General features: G+C 42.7%; 1 protein-coding gene across 1 annotated transcript in view; it reads right to left on the bottom strand.

The window, feature by feature from the left end:
* The window catches only part of LOC311148748 (phosphatidylinositol phosphatase PTPRQ-like), a 118,892-nt gene extending 108,053 nt beyond the window's left edge, over positions 1-10,839 (bottom strand). Inside the window, exon 1 of the mRNA XM_084185717.1 lies at positions 10,517-10,839. Coding sequence (XP_084041843.1) covers positions 10,517-10,582 — 66 coding nt within the window. The 5' untranslated portion in view covers positions 10,583-10,839. The remainder of the gene's footprint in view (positions 1-10,516) is intronic.
* Between the last annotated feature and the right edge of the window lie 7,676 nt (positions 10,840-18,515).

Below are 18,515 nucleotides of genomic sequence, written 5' to 3'. Positions count from 1 at the left end.
CACGTGGTCCTAGACAGGTCCTGAGAGCAAACCACCAAAGATGAGCAAAAATTCAAATAATATTTGGGAAGATATATTCTTTAATACTAATACAATTGCTCAGAGAAAGAGATTTTGTTTAACAAGTAATACTTTTTTTCCTGGAAAGGGTATGGGTCAAAATTATTGGCACCGCTGTTTTCAATACCTTTCAATACTTCACCTTGCGAGGATAACGGCACTGAGCCCTTTTCTCAAATGTTTTATGAATTGGAGAACACATTGGGAGGGATCTTAGACCTACATACAGAATCTTTCCAGATCCTTGATATCCTTCATCTGCGCTTATGAACTGCCCTCTTCAATTCAAACCACAGGTTTTCAATGGGTTTCAAGTCTGGAGACTGAGATGGCCAACGCAAAATGTTGATTTTGAGGCCAATTAACAATTTCTTTGTGGATTTTGATGTGTGCTCAGGGTTATTGTCTTGCTGGAAGATCCATTTGCGGTCAAGTTTCAGCCTCCTGGCAGAGGCAACTAGGTTTTTGGCTAAAATATCCTGGTACTAAAAAAATAAAAAATATGCACTCACTAATTGTATGTCGCTCTGGATAAGAGCGTCTGCTAAATGACTAAAATGTAATGTAAATGTACTGGGTAAAGTTCATGATGCCATTAACCTTAACAAGGGCCCCAGGACCAGTGGAAGCAAAATAGCCCCATAACATCAAAGATCCATCAACATATTTTAAAGTAGGTATGTCATTTCTTTCTGCTCATGCATTCTAATTTCGATGACAAAACCCACCACTGGTGTGCATGGCCAAAGAGCTCTATTATCATGACATCTAAGAAATGTAAATGCCTGGAGTTTACTAAAAGGCATTGACACTTGGATTGGAACTGGTGCTTTGGTCAGATGACATGAAAATTAAGCTCTTTGACCCCCACACCAGTGGTGGGTTTGGTGTTGAAATGAGACTGCATGAGCAGATAATAACCCCATATCTACTGTAAAATATGGTGGTGGACACCCCTCATAGGCCACCAGTGATAGAGCGAGCTATAGCCATCTGCTGACAATAAGAGCTTTGCTTCAGTCAGAGAAGCTGGTCCCTCATTTACATGGGGCTGTAGCACTGGGTCTTTTTCTCAGGCCCATTCATTTACATGGGGCTGTAGCACTGGGTCTTTTTCTCAGGCCCATTCATTTACATGGGGCTGTAGCACTGGGTCTTTTTCTCAGGCCCATTCATTTACATGGGGCTGTAGCACTGGGTCTTTTTCTCAGGCCCATTCATTTACATGGGGCTGTAGCACTGGGTCTTTTTCTCAGGCCCATTCATTTACATGGGGCTGTAGCACTGGGTCTTTTTCTCAGGCCCATTCATTTACATGGGGCTGTAGCACTGGGTCTTTTTCTCAGGCCCATTCATTTACATGGGGCTGTAGCACTGGGTCTTTTTCTCAGGCCCATTCATTTACATGGGGCTGTAGCACTGGGTCTTTTTCTCAGGCCCATTCAATTGCAACATGTTTGGGGCAGTTAATGTGGAAGTGGCCTGTCTGGATTCTGTTGGGGATTGGGGGAGGGGGAATGCAGCATTCCACAAAAGCACACTTGATATGGCCAGTTGTGTGACAGCAGCACTTTCGACCCGCGATGGACACAGGCATCTCTGCGCCGCCTGAGAGCAGACTTAATTCGTTCCGATTTCCTCAAGGCAGCATAGGTAAAGGACAACATGTCAGTTGTATAAATTGCGTGCCACCAAACACGACTTCAAAGGTCTGTGATCGTGTTAGTGTAAATGGAGAGAGGAATTCAACAGTGTTATTGTGGCACAAATTGAATAAGAAAACAAAGTACAGTATGTCGCACATGCAGCTAACAAAAACATATGGAAATGTCTGCTCTACCTAATTGGGCTTAATCTGTGTCCAGGAAACCACCCCTACATGTACAGTAGATGGGGCAGAATCTTGTACACTGCTACATACGTAACAGCCTCTGGCCAGAGAGATGTCATGGTGGACTGACTAACGCCCACAGGGGAGAAAAGGAGATGGACCCACTGATAGCAACGTCACCATTTTCCCATCATTAAGGAGTTTATGGGCAAAGAAGACATTTCTCACACACACACACACACACACACACACACACACACACACACACGGACACAGACGAGGCTATCTATTCCATGATAAACTCATGCAAAGCAATGTACTTTTCCCGGCTTTAATTGCTGAATGTTAAGCCGTGACTCAGCACGCACTCTCTTTCCTAACTGTAGCTAATGTCTCATCACCCACACACAAGGTTATTTGATCTGAGAGGCCATGTCGATACTGCCATCTGAAATCCTTTCATGTATACAAATCACATGCAAAGTTCCCTGCTATGAGATACATGCAAATGTGAACACCTATCATTAGGCTGTCCTCTTGTTGGGTTGGGTGCTGGAAGTTTTAATCAATACAAAGAAATGACTTCTGAAGATTGATGATTGATTCTGGAACAGGTGAACCAATTTAGTTCCCTGTTTGAATGTCAACGTCCCTTCTGCTTTTAGTACACACATTTTCAGCATTTCAATATGAAAACACAATCTCTCACGTTTATCTATTGTCATCTATCATGCCACCAAGTCTCACAAACTCAAAACCCAAAGACCCTACGGGCCAATGGGGAAACTGGATGCTCATCAGATCCAATGTTAACCTATCAGTTTCATCACTCTCTCAGCTTTTTGCATGTCCTTCCATTGGGCTCCCAGATGGGAGCGAGGGCAACTAACCCGACCCGCACCTGTCACTTCCTGTGTGGCTGCTTTAAGAAGAATTGCAGTCCTCCGCAAACTTCCTTTCAGCAAACAGATTCCTGGTCCCCCTCCCTGCAGGATGTTAGGGGATAGGAACAGACAGGACAACACACACAGAGATGTAAACGGTAGGAGAGAGGAGGACACAGAGATGTAAACGGTAGGAGAGAGGAGGACACAGAGATGTAAACGGTAGGAGAGAGGAGGACACATAGATGTAAACGGTAGGAGAGAGGAGGACACAGAGATGTAAACGGTAGGAGAGAGGAGGGCACAGAGATGTAAACGGTAGGAGAGAGGAGGACACAGAGATGTAAACGGTAGGAGAGAGGAGGACACAGAGATGTAAACGGTAGGAGAGAGGAGGGCACAGAGATGTAAACGGTAGGAGAGAGGAGGACACAGAGATGTAAACGGTAGGAGAGAGGAGGACACAGAGATGTAAACGGTAGGAGAGAGGAGGGCACAGAGATGTAAACGGTAGGAGAGAGGAGGACACAGAGATGTAAACGGTAGGAGAGAGGAGGGCACAGAGATGTTTTTTTATTTTTTTATTTCACCTTTATTTAACCAGGTAAGCCAGTTGAGAACAAGTTCTCATTTACAACTGCGACCTGGCCAAGATAAAGCAAAGCAGTGCGATAAAAACAACACAGAGTTACATATGGGGTAAAAAAACATAAAGTCAAAAATACAACAGAAAATATATATACAGTGTGTGCAAATGTAGCAAGTTATGGAGGTAAGGCAATAAATAGGCTATAGTGCAAAATAATTACAATAGTATTAACACTGGAATGCTAGATGTGCAAGAGATTATGTGCAAATAGAGATACTGGGGTGCAAAAGAGCAAAATAAATAACAATATAGGGATGAGGTAGTTGGGTGGGCTAATTTCAGATGGGCTGTGTACAGGTGCAGTGATCGGTAAGGTGCTCTGACAACTGATGCTTAAAGTTAGTGAGGGAGATAAGAGTCTCCAGCTTCAGAGATTTTTGCAATTCGTTCCAGTCATTGGCAGCAGAGAACTGGAAGGAATGGCGGCCAAAGGAGGTGTTGGCTTTGGGAATGACCAGTGAGATATACCTGCTGGAGCGCAGACTACGGGTGGGTGCTGCTATGGTGACCAATGAGCTAAGATAAGGCGGGGATTTGCCTAGCAGTGATTTATAGATGGCCTGGAGCCAGTGGGTTTGACGACGAACATGTAGTGAGGACCAGCCAACAAGAGCGTACAGGTCACAGTGGTGGGTAGTGTATGGGGCTTTGGAGACAAAACGGATGGCACTGTGATAGACTACATCCAGTTTGCTGAGTAGAGTGTTGGAGGCTATTTTGTAAATGACATCGCCGAAGTCAAGGATCGGTAGGATAGTCAGTTTTACGAGGGCATGTTTGGCAGCATGAGTGAAGGAGGCTTTGTTGCGAAATAGGAAGCCGATTCTAGATTTAACTTTGGATTGGAGATTCTTTATGTGAGTCTGGAAGGACAGTTTACAGTCTAACCAGACACCTAGGTATTTGTAGTTGTCCACATACTCTAGGTCAGACCCGTCGAGAGTGGTGATTCTAGTCGGGTGGGCGGGTGCCAGCAGCGTTCGATTGAAAAGCATACATTTAGTTTTACTAGTGTTTAAGAGCAGTTGGAGGCTACTGAAGGAGTGTTGTATGGCATTGAAGCTCGTTTGGAGGTTTGTTAACACAGTGTCCAATGAAGGGCCAGATGTATACAAAATGGTGTCGTCTGCGTAGAGGTGGATCTGAGAGTCACCAGCAGCAAGAGCGACATCATTGATATACACTGAGAAAAGTGTCGGCCCAAGAATTGAATGTAAACGGTAGGAGAGAGGAGGAAGGGGAAGAGAGTGAGCGATGTAGTCAGCATGGAGGAAAACAGAATATACAAAGGGAGCAAAAGAGAGAGCAAGAGAGGGAAAGCGAGAGAGCATACGAACGAAAGTGAGCGAGCAAGAAGAATAACAGGAAAGAGATTATGGAACATACTTTAAAGTGCCTCCTCCCTCTTGACCTCTCGACCCCAGGGTCCTTTGAGCTGTGAAACAAAAAGCTGCCCTCCTCTGAGACATCTTATCTGTCCCCACCATCATCACCCTCATTACCACCATCATCACCATCATCATCACCATCACCACCATCATCTCTGCAAATTCAGCCCTTTGGTGGCACTGTCAGACACTGTTCTATCACACACACACACACACGCCCACAGACACACACACTCCCACAGACACACACACAAGCATGGTTAGCAGGACCAGAGAGCTATCGATAGGGCCACGCTCTCAACCACATAAGGATCCTAATGTCAAAGCCTTCCACAGTTCCCCAGGGGCCGGCATAGAGTGCTATTTCAAATGGCTGCAATAGCAGGCGTCTATTTCTCACAGCTTTTCCTAATTTCAAACACTGTTCCTTAGACTGTAAAAGATCTGAGGCTAATGGGAGAGAGAAACGTGGAGTTTATGTGAAGTAATATCAGTGAATAATTATGTTAAACAAACAACCCTAGATTTAAAATGTTGTTATTTAAAATAAAGGTTTCTTAATCTCTATAAATCCATTATCATATGGCAAATCACTTTTCCCATGATATACTTCTGAATTATTTTTTTGCCCTACAGTACGTTCCACCCAGTGCTCTTTCACCCCTCTCAGCACTTCCATTTCCCCTTTTTCTTGTACCCTTTCAACTAATTTGCATAATGCATATACTGACCGACAGATTGTGTCAACTTCCCTTGTGATATCCACCCGTTAAATATTGTTCAGTTCCCCTCAAGAGGCCTGACTGTCTCTTCTTTCTGTGTTACAGTAGCAGGGTTAAAAGTCAGTTTTGCAAATGTACCATGGCCTGTTCCCATTACTGATCACTGTGTCTACTCTTCATAGAAGTTGGCAAGGTATCATTAAGGCATCGCCTTACCACATCACTTCCTCATCACCTTTAACCCCTTAGGCTGGGAGGACACACCAAACCACAGCTTCTCACCCAAGCAACTTTTCAAATTCTGTGTCCTAACTACCGCACTATCACTTACAAAGTAGAACATCACATCACTGCGATATCAGTCTTATACCACAGTAGCTACCAGTAGAATAACCTATGTAATTACCCTGTAATAAGCTAGTCTATAAACGCAGCTTATGGAATCCTTTAGGTACTATAGTATAACGTGATATGCCAATGTAAAGTGTTACCCAGAGTTCTCTCTGTCATCTCTACCTGAAGTGTTACTCCTGTAGTCTATACATTATAAATGAGAACCTGTCAGGATACCAGCACAGCACTCTCACTCAGTCAGACAGACACACACACCACATGCACCAGTGGCAGTCATGCCATTCACGATTAGGGAGGACAATTGTTTTTCATATGCATGGCCTTATTTCTATTACAGCATATTGAATGACTGTCATTCATATTCCGTTCACCCAGCTCACTTAAACATCAATAGGTTTAGGCTACTACATGACACTCAGAAATCTCTAAAAACCTGTTTTTTCGCTTTGTCATTATGGGGTATTGTGTGTATATTGCTGAGGATGTTTTTTTTTTTCATCCAGGCTGTAACATAACAGAATGTGGAAAAAGTAAAGGGGTCTGAATACTTTCCGAAGGCACTGTATATGCAAGTTGTTAGCTAGAGTGCATGTGCCAAGACCAGAGTAGGCACATTTGCTATTTAAAACTACAGTTTTTGTGACAAAACTATAGGTAGAGTTGAAAATGCAATGGAAACACGCTGAACTTTAGTTTTTTATTTGATACATGAAAACTTAAGTGAAAAAGTACCTTTTGTGTGCACTACGTCATCACGCACTGATTGTTATCCTCAACAAGTCCGTTTGGTGGAAACACACCACTGGTGGGAAAATGCGCATATATTTCTTTATGCATATTTTAGAATATTTGCATCAAAATCTGTCACCAATTGGATAGAAACCTAGCTAGTGACACATTCAATACCACCTTGCACACTCTTGCCTGCATCTAGCTGATCTGGGGTGTAATCATTAGTCCAAACAAGGGTTTCTATTGGAAAAATTCAGGTAGGTCCCTCCCCATTTTGTTACGTTTTGCAACAGAATCGGCGGAATTAATACACCCCTGATCACCCACACACACAGTTCACTTTCATAGCAGCCACATACAGCATCATCTCTTGTATAATTCCTTCTCACATCTACGCACTCTCCTACTCTCACCTTTTCCCTTCAGTTGTGGACATCAGCGCACAACACATCAGCTGTCTGTGACCAGGCGCAAACACCTCTACAATTAAGCCAAACCTTCTTACCATAACCACTAACCGCTACACAGCCTACATCGGTGTTACCATAGTAACGTTATAGTCATCAAACTAGATCTAACGGGTTAGTAAACCCACAATCCAATCCATGTGTACAATCACACAGTACAGTGTACAGCAAGCAGTTCAGCGGTTACACCGTCGGGCCCCGGTGGCAATAAATAAATTAAACTGAAAGCTTACCTTGACTTGGAAGAGTTGCAGTGTTGGGTGCCTTAGCCAGCTAGCTAACATAAATAGCATTCCTCTCTGTTTGAGTCAGGTTGTTGAGTAGGCTAAATTAGCTGTGTTAGCTAAGTAAGTGAAAGGCAAACTAAGAAGAAAAAAATATACAACGCAATATAGCTCTCTCTCTCTTTTCTTTGCTGCTTCTCCTTCATTTTTGAAGAAATTAATTTGTTCAAAACTGTTCAACTATTGTCTTTCTCTCTCTTTGAGTCAACTACTAAGCACACTTTATACACTGCAGTGCTATCTAGCTGTAGCTTATTATTTCCATACTAGATCCATTCTCTGATCCTTTGATTGGACAAGATGTTAGTTCATTCTGCAAGATAGGGTTGGGCGGTATCCAGATTTCCATACCTTCATACCGTGCCTGTGCCATCCCGGGATATACGGTATTACCGGTAGTGCACACAAGGGGCGCTATTTATTTTCAAGAGTAAAAAAAGCCCCAAAACCATAATTTACTAGAATGCTAACAAAATGCTAACAAGTAATAAGGAATTCTCATAGCGGATGCTATGTAAATGCTAACGAGCGCATGCAAACATTTACTACTAGGACAGACAACCCAGCTCATAAAGTTATGCAAGTATCTCAAAACGCAGTTTGCGGCACGCACAAAACAAATATTATCTTAATCCAGGAGGGGATTGTCTCTGCTGCTGTTACCAAGAAGCTTGACTTTGCAAGCTAACATTAGCCACTTAGCTAACATTGACTCACCTCACGAAGCTCCCATTTTGTTATTTGTTTTTCTTTGTAAACAAACACATGCACAAACCGCTGTTTTGGAAAACTAGTACTGGTAAGCTTCATAATGAAAAATTATCTAATGGGTGAAATGATGAATGCGATCTGCTTTATCTATTACCTAGTGCACAAGTTGACTGCAGGTATTTATTTAAAAAGTACTAATATTTAAAGCCCAAAAAACGTCACTTACCAGAATGCTATCAAAATGCTAACAAGTATTAAGGATTCCTCCTAGAGAATGCTAACTAAATGCTAACGAGCACATTGCGAACATTTTGTACAGTTTCTGACCTAAACTATACAAGTATAAAAGTAACTCAAAAATGCTACTCACAGTTTGTTGCATGCACAAAATGAATATTAGCCAGGAGGGGATTCTCTGCTATAACCAAGCGAATGCTTGATTATGGAAGTTGCTAACCACTTAGCTAGATAGCAAACTAGCTACACAAATAGCAAACCAAATGTACAACTGCAGAGCATTTAGCAGATTTTAGACAGTTAACTTAATAGTTATAAGATATCTAGCTGGCAAACATTTAGTTGTGAATTCCATACTATACTTATGTAACCTGTGTGAAATGGCTAGCTAGTTAGCGGCGCGCACTAGCGTTTCAATTGGTGACGTCACTCGCTCTGAGACCTTGAAGTAGCTGTTTCCCTTGCAGAGCAAGGGCTGCAGCTTTTGTGGAGCGATGGGTAACGGTGCTTCGAGGGTGACTGTTGTCGATGTGTGCAGAGGGTCCCAGGTTCAAGCCCAGGTTGGGGCAAGGAGAAGGGACGGAAGCAAAACTGTTACACTTAGATCACCTGGCACGTGCTGGATGACAGTGAGTGACTCACAAGGCTCTGGTCTCTCATCGTTGTGTGCTTGTAAACAAACACCACGTGACTGGGGATTACCGTAAACTACATAATAATGTGACAGGTGAAATTAAGAACGCAATGTTCTTTATCTCCTAACCTACTGCACAAGTTGACTTCAGGTATTTACTTAAAAAATAGCTACGAATATTCAAAAAAATAAAAAATAGTACAATAAATAGTTTCAACGGTATTGAAAAACCATCCTGTGGCTTTTTCCAAATACGCCGGTATATGGTATATATGGTATACCGCCCAAGCCTACTGCAAGAGCTCTTATAGGTAGGAGGACATCCTGCGGAAGTCGTTATAATTACTGTGTAAGTCTATGGAAGTGGGTGAGAACCATGAGCCCCCTAGGTTTTATATTGACATCAATGTACCTAGAGGAGGACAGAAAATAGCCGTCCTCCGGCTACACCATGGTGCTATCCTAGAGGGTGCTGTTGACCTTCTTTGCAAAACAGTGTGTTTTAATCATTTATTTGTTGACGTGAATGTATTTAGTATGGTTTTATCTAAAAAGGATCACTTTTTTAATGTTTCACTATAAAACATTTATTGAAATTCACTGAGTAGGATGGTCCTCCCCTTCCTCCTCTGAAGAGCCTCCACTGACACACACACACACACACACACACACACACAAACACACAGCCACAGTCGTCATTCCATTCCTGAACCCTTTGTGTTGGACTCACACATCTTCATATACAACTCTCACTCTCCCTCTCCAGGAAGACCAGTTGGAGAGCCATGGACCAATCTAGTCAGAAACCATTCTCACTCTCCCTCTCCATAAATACCAGTTGGAGAGCCGTGGACCAATCTAGTCAGATACCATTCTGAGTTGGCCATTAAAATACCCTAGGTACAAGGTGGTGATTCCATGAGAAATCCGAAAATATGAATACATGTCAAACAGCTTAAAGAGAACCCTGAGAATACACAAATAATTATAGGCGTCAAGAACAAATACCAGAGTAGGCATTTTTGCATTTCCTGTATGAAAAATATATATATATAAAAATTAACAATGACATTCTCTCACATAAGAAAACTAAATGCAGACAATCCTGGGCCTGCATGCCAATAAATAGCTGGATATTGTTTAAACTTAAGGTCAGTGTAATAACTACTTAATGACATGAATTGTTTACAATACTAACAAGACCTTATTCATCGCACAATAGAAACACTGTCATAAACTGAATTAATTATCCAACAGTTGAAATTGAACGACCAACAATGGATTTGACAGAAAATCGGAAAAAAAACATCCATTATTATTACTATTCAATTAGTTTATAAATTAATGGCTACAGACTTTCTATACAGACTAGTAAATAGCCTACGTCTGTGAAATGGTGCTTCCACCTGTTAAAATAGAGCTGACAAAAGAACAGTTAGCCAACCTGGCGCGACAGGTGCAATGTTCGGCATCTTCATTTATGACACAGTATTGTGGCTTTTAGAAAGACCTAAACACACATTTTCAAGTTGTTCTTTGGTCAAATATAAATGAAGCACTTACTTTGAGAAACAGATATAGGACAAGAGAAGTCCTGAGAAGAACACCGAAGCACGACAGTAGGCTCATGATGCCGGACAGTTGGGAAAAACTTCACACGCGTTTCTTGCCAGTGCACACTTGCATTTCCAAACGTTCCTTTTCTTGAAAAAAAATCTCCTTTACTTTTGATTCTATGTATTGAGCCTTGTCGCTGGTGTGGTCCTGTAAACTGTTGCGCTGGCTCCGATCGCCAAATGAGTGGTGGTGTATAGGAAGAAGTAACTTTTCTGTGTCCCTTGTAGCGGGGTGGAGCAGTAGCCAGTGGCGTCACTTTCAGAAGTTAGTTCTGTGCATGCCTGTAGCCTCCAGTCAGCTTGGCTAAGCGTCTCCCTCTCCTCTCCTTCGGTCTCTGGCAATGATCTCTGCAGTCATTTCATCGATGCTGTTGCTAAAGTTACCGCGTCATCTTCCTCTGCGACGACTTTGGGGAGGGAGTCTGTCATTCAGAAATGTAGCCATCCCACATTCTTGCCATAACTCCATGAGAGAGGGTTAAGGAATGCATCCATGGGGTCTCTCAACAATAGCAAGCACAGCTAAGGCAAATGTTTATGGAAACAAAAATCAATGCCTTCTGTAAAAAACATCTGAGTGGACATAAAAAGTAATATGTCCACATCTACACTGAACAAAAATATAAACGCAACATGTAAAGTGTTAGTCCCATGTTTCATGAGCTGAAATAAAAGATACCAGACATTTTCCATATGCACAAAAAGCTTATTTCTCTAAAATGTTGTGCACAAATGTGTCTCTGTTAGTGAGCATTTCTCCTTTGCCAAAATAATCCATCCACCTGACAGGTGTGGCATATCAAGAAGCTGATTAAACAACATGATCATTACACAGGTGCACCTTGTTCTGGGGACAATAAAAGGCCACTCTAAAATGTCAAGTTTTGAGGGAGCGTGCAATTGGCATGCTGACTGCAGGAATGTCTACCAGAGCTGTTGCCAGAGAATTGAACGTTAATTTCTCTACCATAAGCCGCCTCCAACGTCGTTTTAGATTTGGCAGTACATCCAACCGGCCTCACAACCGCAGACCATGTGTATGGTGTTGTGTGGGTGAGTGGTTTGCTGTTAGCAATTTGAATGCACAGAAATACCATGACGAGATCCTGAGGCCATTGTGAGGCCCATTTTAGTCATGTGAAATCCATAGATTAGGGCCTAATGAATTTATTTCAATTGACTGATCTCCTCAAATGACCTGTAACTCAGTAAAATCTTTGAAATTGTTGCATGTTGCGTTTATATTATTGTTCAGTTCAAATAATAGCAATATGATTTCTATTGTGTTTGTTGAAACTGGTTGTGTACAATAGGCCCATGTACCTTACAAGTTGGCACCATATACCAGACCTGGGTCATATACCAAATATATTGAACTGCGCTTGATTTTGTTTGCCCGGTATAATGGAACTAATAGAATAGTCCCAAAAGTGCAAACCCCAAACTAAATCAAGTACACCTTAAATACTAACTAAACCCTATCCACAACATACAGTGGTCTTACTTACCTCCGACACCCTCCCAACAAACCCCCAACACCCTCATCTCTGTCCATGGAGGTATTCAGTATTCTCCCTTGCTTAATGTATCCGAATTCCATTGATGATTACGTGTTGAGGGACTATTTTAAGCACCACTTGACTTTGACAACTGAACTGCCCACTCTGTCACTGGTCTCCCCTCATTCTGGTTCCCCGTCATCCTCTGACAGACAGACATCTGTTTCTCAGACCAGCTTGATTGAACGCGGTTAAAGGAAACTCAGTTTGAAGTGACATCGAGTTGATTTTGGCATGCTATTTGGAATTTGTGTGTGAGTGCGCGCGTGTGTGTGTGTGTGCGTCTGTGTGTTTGCAGGGCCAAGCCTCCTCATCTCCTCATGATGAGCTCATCTTCTTCCTGACTGGATGGATGGATGGGTCGCAGTGACCGCTGTCCACCAGGATGTCTGAGTAAGTTCCATCATTCCCCCCAGATCAGTACTGCCCTCTGCCTCTGCCTCTGTCTCTGTTTCTGTCTCTGCCTCTGTCTCTGTCTCTTTGTCTCTCTGTTTCTCTCTCTCTCTCTCTCTCTCTCTCTCTCTCTCTCTCTCTCTCTCTCTCTCTCTCTCTCTCTCTCTCTCTCTCTCTCTCTCTCTCTCTCTCTCTCTCTCTCTCTCTCTCTCTCTGTCTCTCGCTCTGTCTATCGCTATCTCTTTCTCTCTCTGAGTCTTTGCATCTCTCGCTCTCATTCTTTATCAGTGTCGTTCTCTTTCCCTTTTCTCTATTTCTACTCCCTCTCTTTTTACATTTTTCCCCCTCCCTCCCTCCATCCCTCCCTCCCTCCCTCCCTTCAGACCAGGGGAGAACGACTTCCCCCTGTCATTGAAGCCACGGAAGTTCAAGGCCGTACTGCAGGCATTGTTTGCAGAAAACAGGATCCCCATTATAGTAAATGGAAAAATGTCCATCTTCGTGGTCAATCTTTGTGTAAATAAAACATGTTTTAGAAGACAATCATGATGCCAATAATTGCTTCTAATACACCAGATGCGTGTCCTTGAACCGATCATTTTAAAATCACACAATGAAGGATAATTGAGTTGCTAATGGCAGCCTGCGCATGTTATGTCTCCATGAAATGCCATCTTAACCGACTTAATTTGGCTTCAATGCGCAGTTGAGTCTTCACACAGGAAGTAATGGTGTCACGTGATTGATGCCTGGGCCATTAATATATACAGTCGTTGCTTCAGATGGTCAAATTATTGCTTGACAGTTTTGAATTTACACTATCATGGGCTAAGCATGCACATTCATTCTATTTCTAGTATGCAGATAGCCAAGTCAATGGATTAATAAGGAAAAGTGGGTCATCTGCCTACCTAGCTGTGTGTTCTGGACTACAGTTGAGAGCAGTGGCGGTTGGTGCCTTTTAAGATTCTTTCTCATAAGCATTTCCTTATTTCTATTACAGCATATTGGATGACAGTCAGACTAGGAAGAGTTCCAGTGTTGTGTTGGATACTCATAGCCAGCTAACTAACATAGCATCCCTCTGTTTGAGCAGGCTGTTTGAGTAGGCTAAACTAGCTAGCTGCATTTGCTAGCTAAGTAAGTAAAACAGAAATTGAAAAAAAATGGTAATCTCTCTCTCTCTATCGCTCTTTCTTGCTTCTTCTTCATTTTGGAATAAATTAATTTATTAAAAACTGTTCAACTATTGTCTTTCTCTCTCTTTGAGTCAACTACTCACCACATTTTATGCACTGCAGTGACAGCTATCTATAGCTTATGCTTTCATTACTAAATTCATTCTCTGATCCTTTGATTGGGTGGACAACATGTCAGTTCATGCTGCAGGAGCTCTGATAGGTTGGAGGATGTCCTCCGGAAGTTGTCATAATTACTGTGTAAGCCTTTGGAATGGGGTGAGAACCATGAGCCTCCTAGGTTTTGTATTGAAGTCAATGTACCCAGAGGAGGACGGAAGCTAGCTGTCCTCCGGCTACACCATGGTGCTACCCTACAGAGTGCTGTTGAGGCTACTGTAGACCTTCATTCAAAACAGTGTGTTTTCAATCAATTATTTGGTGACGTGAATATATTTAGTATAGTTTTATCTAAAAAGGATAACGTTTTAAATGTTTTGCCATTTTTATTTTTATGAAATTCACTGAGGAGGATGGTCCTCCCCTTCCTCCTCTGAGGAGACTCCACTGGTTGAGTGTCATCCTTCTCAATGACCACTCACACAGATAAGTACTGTATGTTCTGCTCATAGGAACACGCTTAAAGGTACAGTTACAGATATCAACAACAACAAAGTCTGCCAAGACTACCACTAGCTGGTCTTCCCAAAGTGATATACTGTCAATGCTATGGCCAAGCAATACACTTCCTTGCCTCTTCATAGCTCTTCTCTGTACAGGATTCTGTCCACCATCATGAGCACATGACCAGTTGACCACAGGAGAGTGGTCACTCTGTTTTAGGACACAGTGGTTAGGTCACTAAGTTACTGTAATAGCCTTTCACATCCCACTGGGGAGTTTGGAGCTGGGAGTGTGTGTGTGTGTGTGTGTGTGTGTGTGTGTGTGTGTGTGTGTGTGTGTGTTTATGTGTGTGGGGGGAGGGGGGGGGGTCTGACTGTGACAGTGCATGTAAGGGTGCATGTGTACTGTATGCATTTTGTCTGTGTTGGTCTGTCTGTGTCTGTGAGCCAGATGATGCTTCACCCAAATAAAAACTTAATGGAAAGCTAGACTCTGCCCATAACCTCCAATCCAGTGCATGTGAAGACTGAGTGTCTGTTACTGGCCAGGGCTAAAGATAGCAGCCACCTCCGTTGTGTGAGTTTCTTTCTTCCGACTAAACAGGCCACAATGCAAATCAGATGCACTCATTACCCCTGTATGGTAGGAGCCAGGGCTGAACTACCATACAAATTATACATCCACATACAGTGGGGAAAAAAAGTATTTAGTCAGCCACCAATTGTGCAAGTTCTCCCACTTAAAAAGATGAGAGAGGCCTGTAATTTTCATCATAGGTACACGTCAACTATGACAGACAAATTGAGAAAAAAAAATCCAGAAAATCACATTGTAGGATTTTTTATGAATTTATTTGCAAATTATGGTGGAAAATAAGTATTTGGTCACCTACAAACAAGCAAGATTTCTGGCTCTCACAGACCTGTAACTTCTTCTTTAAGAGGCTCCTCTGTCCTCCACTCGTTACCTGTATTAATGGCACCTGTTTGAACTTGTTATCAGTATAAAAGACACCTGTCCACAACCTCAAACAGTCACACTCCAAACTCCACTATGGCCAAGACCAAAGAGCTGTCAAAGGACACCAGAAACAAAATTGTAGACCTGCACCAGGCTGGGAAGACTGAATCTGCAATAGGTAAGCAGCTTGGTTTGAAGAAATCAACTGTGGGAGCAATTATTAGGAAATGGAATACATACAAGACCACTGATAATCTCCCTCGATCTGGGGCTCCACGCAAGATCTCACCCCGTGGGGTCAAAATGATCACAAGAACGGTGAGCAAAAATCCCAGAACCACACGGGGGGACCTAGTGAATGACCTGCAGAGAGCTGGGACCAAAGTAACAAAGCCTACCATCAGTAACACACTACGCCGCCAGGGACTCAAATCCTGAGTGTCCCCCTACTTAAGCCAGTACATGTCCAGGCCCGTCTGAAGTTTGCTAGAGTGCATTTGGATGATCCAGAAGAGGATTGGGAGAATGTCATATGGTCAGATGAAACCAAACTAGAACTTTTTGGTAAAAACTCAACTCGTCGTGTTTGGAGGACAAAGAATGCTGAGTTGCATCCAAAGAACACCATACCTACTGTGAAGCATGGGGGTGGAAACATCATGCTTTGGGGCTGTTTTTCTGCAAAGGGACCAGGACGACTGATCCGTGTAAAGGAAAGAATGAATGGGGCCATGTATCGTGAGATTTTGAGTGAAAACCTCCTTCCATCAGCAAGGGCATTGAAGATGAAACGTGGCTGGGTCTTTCAGCATGATAATGATCCCAAACACACCGCCCGGGCAACGAAGGAGTGGCTTCGTAAGAAGCATTTCAAGGTCCTGGAGTGGCCTAGCCAGTCTCCAGATCTCAACCCCATAGAAAATCTTTGGAGGGAGTTGAAAGTCTGTGTTGCCCAGCTACAGCCCCAAAACATCACTGCTCTAGAGGAGATCTGCATGGAGGAATGGGCCAAAATACCAGCAACAGTGTGTGAAAACCTTGTGAAGACTTACAGAAAACGTTTGACCTGTGTCATTGCCAACAAAGGGTATATAACAAAGTATTGAGAAACTTTTGTTATTGACCAAATACTTATTTTCCACCATAATTTGCAAATACATTCATAAAAAAGCCTACAATGTGATTTTCTGGATTTTTTTTTCTCATTTTGTCTGTCATAGTTGACGTGTACCTATGATGAAAATTACAGGCCTCTCTCATCTTTTTAAGTGGGAGAACATGCACAATTGGTGGCTGACTAAATACTTTTTTCCCCCACTGTACCTATTCCCATAATACAGGACTGTATTCTGGGAAGAATCACTTAGTGTAAACAGGAGTTACTGTATGCTATTGTTCTGGTGTGAAAACTCACCACCTGTCTGCCTGTTGACTGGTTCCTTGCAGTTCAGACAGTCTGTGGCTGTGCAGTGGAATCACTCTTATCTGATTCTCATGGTGGAAGCAGAAACACAATAACAATGTACTGAGCTTTGACTCTGCCTAGGCCCTATGAGCCCATTCTCATATGAGGCCTTGTATTTTTACATTCTGTACAGTGGAAGTTACTGTATGTTCCATCATCACTTTTAGAAAAAATGTTTCCCAAAGGGTTCTTCGGCTGTCCCCATAGGAGAACCCTTTTTGGTTTCTTGTAGAACCCTTTTTGGTTCCAGGTAGAAACCTTTTTGGTTCCAGGTAGAACTCTTTCAGTTCCATGTAAAAGGTAAAGGGTTCTACATGGAATTCAAAAGGAGTCTACCTGGAACCAAATAGGTTTCTACTTGGAACCAAAAAGGGATCTACCAGGAACCAAAAAGGGTTCTTTGAAGGGTTCTCCTATGGGGACAGCCGAAGAGCCCTTTTAGGTTCTACATAGAACCTTTTTTTCCACAAGTGTAGCAGTTACCTTGGTTAAGCAAGGTAGCCATTTTGTGCCAGTGTTCATCTCATGTCACATACAGTAAATCAACCTGGAAACCAGTATGTGCCCATGTAGACTGCCTGCTATAATTCTGGCCACACATTTCAATGACTAGAATATTAGTAGAATTTACAAATCGTCTATACTACAGTATATCCTAGTTATAAAAGTATAATATATTACACTGGCATACAATAAAGTAGTATGTTCTCTTAATGAGGACAACTTTCACTTCTTTGTCTCAGTATGACACCTACAGAAATACCCTCTGCCTCGACACCTTGAGCGGGCGATGCAGCCAAGCACGGTCACTTCCCCTTTTCATATCTCTCTCACTCTCACTCTCTCTCGATCTCTCTCTCTCTCGTCTCTCTCGCTCTCTCTCAGGCTCTCTCTCTCTCTCTCTCTCTCTCTCTCTCTCTCTCTCTCTCTCTCTCTCTCTCTTCTCTTTCTCTCTCTACCTCCCTCTCTCTCTCTTCTCTCTCTCTCTCTACCTCCCTCTCTCTCTTCTCTCTCTCTCTCTCACCTCCTCTCTCTCTCTCTCTACTCTCTCTCTCTCTCTCTCTCTCTCTTCTCTCCTCCACCTCTTTCTCTCTCTACCTCCCTCTCTCTCTTCTCTCTCTTCTCTCTCTCTCTCTCACCTCCTCCTCTCTCTCTCTCTCTCCTCTCTCTCTCTCTCTCCCCCTTCTCTCTCTCTCTACCGCCCTCTCTCTTCTCTCTCGCTCTCTCTCTCTACCTCTCTCTCTCTACCTCCCTCTCTCCTCTCTCTCTCTCTTTCTCTCTCTCTCTCTCTCTCTCTCTCTCTCTCTCTCTCTCTCTCTCTCTCTCTCTCTCTCCACCTCCCCCCCCCCCCTCTCTCTCTCTCTCTCTCTCTCTCTCGCTTCTCTCTCTACCTCTCTCTCAATTTCAATTTCAATTTCAATTTCAATTCAATTTAAGGGCTTCATTGGCATGGGAAACGTATGTTAACATTGCCAAAGCAAGTGAAGTAGATAGTAAACAAAGTGAAATAAACAATAAATATTAACAGGAAACATTACACTCAGAAGTTCCAAAAGAATAAAGGACATTTCAAATGTCATATTATGTATATATACAGTGTTGTAACAATGTGCAAATAGTTAAAGTACAAATGGGAAAATAAATAAACATAAATATGGGTTGTACCTCTCTCTCTCTCTCCCTCTCTCTCACACTCTCTCTACCTCTCCTCTCCCTCTACCTCTCTCTCCCTCTCTTTCTCTCTCTCTCTCTCTCTCTTGCTCTCTC

This window comes from Coregonus lavaretus (assembly GCF_964263955.1).
Source record: "Coregonus lavaretus genome assembly, chromosome: 21".
NCBI lineage: Eukaryota > Metazoa > Chordata > Actinopteri > Salmoniformes > Salmonidae > Coregonus > Coregonus lavaretus.
This window is presented reverse-complemented; position numbering and strand designations above follow the sequence as displayed.